This window comes from Nicotiana tabacum, chromosome 11, assembly GCF_000715075.1.
Source record: "Nicotiana tabacum cultivar K326 chromosome 11, ASM71507v2, whole genome shotgun sequence".
In the NCBI taxonomy this organism is placed as follows: domain Eukaryota; kingdom Viridiplantae; phylum Streptophyta; class Magnoliopsida; order Solanales; family Solanaceae; genus Nicotiana; species Nicotiana tabacum.
The window spans coordinates 141797600-141805722 of NC_134090.1; the positions used below are offsets into that span (position 1 = coordinate 141797600).

Here is an 8123-nt window from a genome sequence, read left to right on the forward strand (position 1 = left end):
ATGAAAAGAAATTGAACTGAAATACTGTACAAGCAATTAAGCAATAGTCGGACAAATATGTGGAAAACAAAATTTAGGGTGTGTTTGGTACGAGGGAAAATATTTTTCGGGAAATGTTTTTCAATTTTTCCATGTTTGGTTGGCTTAAATGTTTGAAAAATATTTTCCTTATCAACTCATTTATGTTTTCCCTATCAAGAGAAGGGAAAACATTTTCCAAAACTCTTTCTCAACCTTCCCCACCCCACCCTTCTCTCCAAAAAAAGGCTTTTTTTTTCAAATTTCAGTTTTTCTGTTTTTAGTTTTTTTTTCCGTCACTACCCACCCTGCTAACCCTCCCCCAAACCTTTTTTTTTTCTAATTTCAAATTTCTGTTTTTTCGTTTTTCTGCAACCGCCCACCCCCCACCCCGCCAAACCCCTCCCCCTTCCCTCCCCCTCCCCCACCCACCCACACAAAAATAATTTTTTTTTACTTTTTTTGTAATTTTAAATTTCTGTTTTTTATTTTTTCTGCCCAACACCCCCCCCCCCCTTTCCCCCTCCCATGCCCTCCTGCCCCCCCCCCCCCCAAATATTTTTTTTTATATATTTTCAGTTTTAATTTTTTCATCTAAAAAATTATAAAGTTTACGGGTTCAAAAGTTTGCGATTTTGAAAGTTTAGCGGTTTGGAAGTTTATGAAATTTGTGCGATCGAAAGTTTGTTGATTAGAAAGTTTATGGTTTCATTTTTATTGTATCTAAATTATTTATGAATACTCTTGAGAAGTTATTTTCCTTAATTTGCGTACCAAACACCGGAAAATGAATAAGATTACTACTTGTTTTTCATGAAAATATTTTCCACAGAAAACATTTTCCGTTATACCGAACACACCCTTAAACCCTGAGACAACAAAATTGAAAGCTTCAAACTTCAAGCAGACGCCTCAATTGAAAAATTGGCTGAAGTTTAAAGATTAGCGACTTTATCTTCTGTTCAATGGTCGTATCACTCGTACCTGAGATACCAAATAAATATTGAACCAATTGAATAATTCAAACTGAAACGATGACTGATTTTAAAATTTCTATTTGATAGTTTATTAATCAATTATAACCAAAATTACAAATTAGAGTAAACATTGTTAGGTCAAAACACTAAGCGGTCGTTTGGTAGGGTGCATAAGAATAATGCTGAATAGGGTGTATTAGTAATGCTGGTATTAGTTATGCTTGCATTAGTTATGTTACATATTTCTTATCCATTGTTTGGTTTGATATATTAAAGCATTGTGCAATTTCTAAAAGAATTATCTGTTTACAAAAATGCCCTCAAAACCAGTCTATCACTTTAACTTTCTAAATGAAACATATGTTGAAAAATATTTTTATATTAAAAAGTTATTTAATTTGTCTACCTATATTGTAAAATAAAACTAAATATTTATATATAAAAAAGGAAATATGCTAAGTATTTATTTATTTACTAGAGCTATAATTTTATTTCTCACTATTTGGATTATTTTAAACTTCCATCAATATAATAACTAGCATAATTTAATCAAGCATAAATGTTGAAGGACAATTTTGTCTTTAACTAAGCTAATGCATGCATTAAAACTCATTGCATTGCTAATACCATTGTTTTCTATGCATTAGTTATGCATAGGATAATACCAAATAGGATGTATAACTAATGCTTGCATAACTAATGCATAGGTTCAAAATGTCTACCAAACAAGGTATTATTAATACACAAAGCTAATGCATGCATTATTTTATCTAATGCATCCTACCAAACGACCCCTAAATAGCTTGTGATACATCCATTGGTATGTGAGTTATCAAACTTACAGCAATTAATTTCACCATGTGTAGACTATTGCCACATCTCTAACTACACCACAAGTGAAACACACAGATGACTTTATCCATCTCCACATATCTAATTCTGGTAAACGGTATCCTGCTGCTTGTTTATTTCAAATTATGAAATTCTTATCCATATAGACATCATCGCCAATGACGCAATTAAGCCCATTTAGTGTATGACAATATAAAATTGTCATCATTATGAACTATCCAAAACTTAAAAAGAGTTGACCAGAAGTCTTACATTTAACCACAGGCCAACACTGTCTAAAAAGGAAGAGGTAGCTAGGTCCTACTTGAATAGAGAGAACAGATATGGGCAACCTCAAGGCCGTACTGTTCCCTTATTTAGCCTGGGGGTGAGATGCAATGAAATCAACAGCTAGATCAATGGAGCTGATCTTATCAGCTTCATTGTCAGGAATCTCGAAGGCAAACTCTTCTTCAAGGGCCATCACTATTTCCACAGTGTCTAAACTATCTAAGCCAAGGTCATTCTGAAAGTGAGCATTTGGAGTAACCTGCAGGTGTAAATAACATTTTGTAAGTGTAACAGTAAAGAGAATGTTAACAACCTAAAATAATTTGCGCGCAACTGAAACCACTCCCAAGATTATTAACAACATCCTAGTAAAATTCCACTAGTGAGGTCTGGAGAGGGTAGTGTATACGCAGACCTTACCCCTACCCGAAGGAGTAGAGAGGCTGTTTCAGAAAGACCCTCGGCTCAAGAAAACAAAAAGACAAAAGTAGGATTATTAACTAGGATAAAATAAAAAGTACACCATGATATGGTTGGGTTATAGTAGCATACTGAGCAAATTGAGCTATACAACTTCAAACCTAAGCATGAGTAAATCAAAGGGGTATAGAATGTAATGTCAAGATCTGTCCTATAACTACTGAATCAACCAAATTCCTTACACAGAAATAGTTGCTATGGTAAATGTCAACAAATTCATTACAAAGGGTGAAGAGAAACGGGTAAGATCTAGTTCTAAGCAGAACGAGAAGAAACGTTGTTGTGATTTTCACTTCCTTACTGTTTACTTAGTGGAATATGTACTAACACTTCTTGTTTTCGCACTACAAGCTCTGAGTAACTGAAATGGGATTTTTTTTCCAATTTGTAAGAAAACATAATCAGAAACCATCTGCAACAAGGTGAATCAGAATACTTCCAAATAAATTCAGCGCATATGAGATGTCCCTGTGGCATCTCTGATAGATATCTTGGCAAAGGTATACATCCTAGAATCCCAGGTAAATGATGTTAAAAACTACAAAACATTACATAGCATGCCACCAAAAAAGTTACACAAAGTCCTTTCCAACTCATATACTACAACGTGCTGCACTTCAGGCTAATATAAAGACATGACTCTTTTACCAGATGTTCTCCATCTTACAGGTACTGAGTAATTCGAGTAATTCGATGTTATTCCCTCGACAAGCCAGCAAACAAAGCTTTTTGGTTGTTCTCTCCTTCACCATCCTTCTTCTAATAGCAAAGAGCTAGGAGACAAACTACTAGATTGTACACATGAAAAGAGTTCAAATATGGGATGGAGGAATGATTCGGGAATTTAGGCACTACACTTATGATATGGGATGAAGAAAGATGCATCTTCAGATCTCAAGGTTTATACCTAAAATTAGTGTTCAAATTGTAGAAAACGGAATGCTGGAAATTGAGGCATCATAGGATTTCTCTCACTTCTTCAACATATCATCAGCATTTCAGCTCTCTCTACTACATTCGTTACATAATTTTGACTTAATTCCATTTTCTCCTCCTTGCTTCATAAATTACGTTACTGCTCCTACTTCCTCTCAGCACTTCCAAACAACTCTACTTTCACGCGATCTCCATTTTTATTTTTTTTTTGATAATGGTAACATGTATATTAAAAATAAACAGCACTAGGGCAGTGCCAAGCCATATTTACAATGAACAAAAATCAGCTATGTCAACCTAGGATTACAGTGCACCTATCAGGTCTACTAAAGATTCTGCGTCCTCAACATAACTTTCTTTACACTAGAAATGAAACAAAAGTAAACACTTCATCTTGATTTTCTGTAAAGAATTGCTTCTGTCTTCAAAAGTTCTTAAATTTCTCTCCTTCCAGACTGTCCACCATATGCACGCAGGAACCAATCGCCACCGTTTCTTCGGTCTCACTATATCCCCATTGTAATTCCAACACTTCAACAGTTCACAAGTGTTAGCTGGCATGCTCCATTTAAGGCCCACAGTATTAAGAAAGAGCTGACACAGTTTGTCAGTAAAAGGACAATGAAGAAACAAGTGGCTATTAGTTTCTATAGCTAAACCACATAATAGGCATCTAGAGCATAGCTGAAAACCTCTTCTTCTCAAGTTCTCTTGGGTTAGACAAGCCTTTCTTGCAACTAACCTTGAAAAGCATACCACCTTGAAAGGTGCCTTTACTTTCCATATATACCTCCAGGGCCATTGTTCTAACTGTTGGTTTGAAGCAGCAATTAGAGTGTACGTGGATTTGACCGTAAAATTCCCACTCCTGCAAAGGTTCCAACAGAGTTTATCTTCAGTTTCTCCAAGACCTTGGAACCGTTCCAAGATATTAAAGAAATCCACAACCCTCTCTAATTCCCAATCATTCAAGGCCCTTATAAAAGTAACATTCCATCCTTGCTGACCCCAGGCATTGTCTAAAATGGATGTAGGCGATGTTGCAATGTTGAAAAAATTAGGAAAAAGTTCTTTGAGAGGACCGTGTCCTAACCAGTTATCACTCCAGAAAAGTGTTTTCCTTCCATTACCCATCTTTATGGATGTATTATCAGCCAGAGTATTCCAGTGAAGTCTGATTGACTTCCATATCCCAACCCCATGTGAACTATTAACAATGTTAGAGCACCATAGTCCATTTTGTCCATACTTGGCACGGATGACCTTTCTCCACAAAGCATTAACCTCCGGATTGTACCTCCAAAGCCACTTAATAGTAAACTCTGATTGTGGGCTTTAAGATTCCTAACACCCAAGGCCCCTTTGTCTTTGCTTGTGATAAGGGAATTCCAATTAACCAAATGAATAGCTTCCTTCTCTCTGCTTCCTTGCCATATAAAGTTCCTTCTTAGTGCATCAATTCTTTTCCTTACCTGGCTTGGTAAGGGAAACAGAGACATTACATATGTAGGCAATGCATCCAAGACACTATTAACCAATACCACCCTTCCACCCAAGGATAAATACTGGCTCTTCCATATTGACAGCCTCTTTTCACATCTTTCAAGAACCCCATTCCATATCTCCTGCGCTTTGTTCTTGGAGCCTAGAGATAAACCCAAATATATAGTTGGTAGAGAACCCACCTCACATCCCAGTATAGCTGCTAGGGCCTGGATATCATTTACTTCTTTAACTGGGAACAACATGCTCTTCCTCCAATTTATATGGAGCCCTGAGACTGCTTCAAATATAACAAGAATGACTCTTAGATATTTTAGTTGATCTTCCTTTGCCTCACATAAAACTAAAGAGTCATCAGCATAAAGAAGATGAGTGATCTCCACACTATCTCCCTCCCTGTTTGAAGCTTTAAAACCTTTCAGCCAACCATTGTTAATTTGCATTTCTTAACATTTGGTTCAATCCTTCCATGGCAAAGAGGAAAAGAAAAGGTGATAAGGGATCCCCTTGTCTCAAACCTCTCTCAGAAGGAAAAAGCCCTCTGGAGAACCATTCACCAAAATGGAAAATCTAACTGTTTTGATGCAGAAAGGTATCCAATTGATCCACTTCCTACCGAAACCCATATCCTGAAGAACTTTGAATAGAAAGTTCCAATTAACATGATCATAGGCCTTCTCAATATCAAGCTTACAAAGAATTCCAGGAACCTGCCCTTTAAGTCTGGAGTCCACACATTCCTTTGAAATTAAAGAAGCATCCATGATTTGTCTGCCTCTTATGAATGCCATTTGATGCCCATTCACTAGCTTGTCCACCACTTTTTTGAGCCTTTCTGTCAACAGTTTGGAAATGATCTTGTAAATGCTTCCTATAAGACTAATAGGTCTGAAGTCCTTGAGTTCCTTAGCTCTATTCTTCCTTGGAATAAGGGCTATGTAAGAAGCATTGAAACTCTTCTCAAAATATTCATTGTTGTGGAAGTTCCTGATGGTCTGCATGATATCTTCTTTCACAGTCTCCCAGCAATTATGGAAAAACCCCATAGAGAAGCCGTCAGGGCCTGGTGCCTGTCACGCGATCTCCATTTAAAAAAATAAATTAACCAATCAATCAACTTCGCCGCAACACTAATCGTTGTGTTGCTTAGGTAGGTACTTCCCAATGACTTGGAACTCATCGTGATTCAACATTTTGTTTGCTATCCATTCGCCAACCACAACTCTCCTGTATATATGTCCCAACTATGAGAAACTCAAATGGATAGTGTTTCTTTTGCTAATTCCCGCGAAAAAAACGCATGGAGAGCCCAACATGTGGCGCGTGGGTTAGGCACACATCACGTGTTCGAACCTGACTACAAACAAAAGCCTAGCATTTTTTTAATCAGAAGCCTATAGTTAAGTGGAGAAGGATAGAGGGGTGGGGCCATCATCCACCGAGTTTCGAACCGTGGCCACTGTCCCTCAAAGATTTCACAATCGTAAAAAACTGCACGTAGTATATTCATTTATACATTACAAGGTTGCATCAGCTCGCTACAATCCAAAAGACTAGCAAGCACGCAAATAGACAATACATAAGCATCCAAGGACCAATGTAGCAAACTCATAAAAGAAAGTCTAAAACAAGCCTTCCACATGTCTAAAACGGATTTAACCCAAAAAAAAAAACACGCGTAAAAATGTCTTTAAAAAGATAATTGCATGTAACTCTATTTAGTAACATTGATTGGTAACCAAGAACAAACTGTAAGTAACCAGCTATAATAGGTTAAACCAGTGGTGGATGTAGCCTTTTGGCTACGGGTTCAGATGAACCTAGAACTTTCGACAAAGAATATAGATATATATGTAAAACCTACTAAAATCTCAATAAATGTTAGATCTAAACACATAATTTTAACAATATAATAAGTTCAGTGCAAGGTTGAACCCATTAAGTTTAAATTCTAGATACTCCTCTGGGTTAAACACACTGACGATCATCATATTGCCAGTGTATATAACTTAAATCCTAAATAATTGTAAGTAACCTGTTATAATAGGTTAAATACACTGACGGTGTAAAAAATCATCACACTTTCAGTCATAAAGCGGATTCATGATTTAAACTCTATGGTTCAACCTTTAAAGTTCTTATCATTGAATCCATTATATTTTTAAAACTATGGTTTCATATATATTATTTGTTTAGTAGATTATTACACATAAATTTATACTCACATCGAAAATTATGGGTTATAATGCTACATTGGCCCATACTGGTATATAACTAAAATCCTAAACAATTTATACAAAAATTACCGTATCCATAAATCTCACATTTATACAAGTAATAACTAAAAGACTAACGAGGCAAACATCCTAGAACTTAAGGGACTAACATTTAAAAAACAAAAAAGAGAAATGTTGAGGGAGAACCTTGGAAGGGTCGAGTTTGGGGAAGTTCTTGACACAGTTAATGACACGATCGGCGACTTCAGATTTGTCGAGAAATGATCCCCTAACCTCCTCCGAGAAGTGACGTTTGAACAGCTGAGTGAATGAGCCTCCGATGAGTCTAGGGTTTTGGAGTTGTGGAAGACGCGCTTCTACTCTCATGTACTTCAACAATGCGTTCCTCGCCGCCATTGAAATTGAAGTTATCGAAATGACAAAGAGTTTTCGGCGGGGGTGCGAGCGAATAGGCAAATGTCTCAAAGAGCTGCGAATGGAGTTTTGGGGGTGGCAATTTTAGGCGTTTTGCAACTCTAGCCTAATTTTATGTTTTGGTCCAAATGTGACAAACTTTTCAATCTAATAATAATGAACTTTTCAATATAATAATAGTACATACTTTTAAGTTTTGAGCTAATATTTTATATTAACATCTCTATTCATTGCATTTAGAAAATATATTTTTGGTCCGATAATTGTACGACTGATTACAAATATTTTGTTACAAGATTTATCAAATAATATACGAAAAAGGATCAAATCTATTCCTGTACTATCTAAAATAGTTTAAATATATACTTCATTATATTATTCGTTCAATTAACTCCGTATTGTTATACTAATGACACTGATTTATCCCTAGTTTAGA

General features: G+C 36.1%; 1 protein-coding gene across 1 annotated transcript; it reads right to left on the reverse strand.

Annotated features, from left to right (window-relative positions):
- Positions 1–1935: 1935 nt before the first annotated feature.
- On the reverse strand, positions 1936–7796 carry LOC107812086 (acyl carrier protein 2, mitochondrial). Its single transcript, XM_016637122.2, has 2 exons — positions 7460–7796; positions 1936–2376 (listed from the first exon to the last, which is right to left on the reverse strand). Exons 1-2 carry the CDS (start codon positions 7667–7669, stop codon positions 2200–2202), a joined length of 387 nt encoding a protein of 128 aa, XP_016492608.1. The 5' UTR covers positions 7670–7796; the 3' UTR covers positions 1936–2199.
- Between the last annotated feature and the right edge of the window lie 327 nt (positions 7797–8123).

What these genes read in the sequence shown, in the direction of transcription:
- LOC107812086 (XM_016637122.2), bottom strand. Translation starts at nt 7,669, where the DNA reads ATGGCGGCGAGGAACGCATTGTTGAAGTACATGAGAGTAGAAGCGCGT. An exon ending in CCAAACTCGACCCTTCCAAG is followed by an intron (nt 2,377 to 7,459) that starts GTTCTCCCTCAA and finishes TTACACCTGCAG; the next exon opens with GTTACTCCAAATGCTCACTT.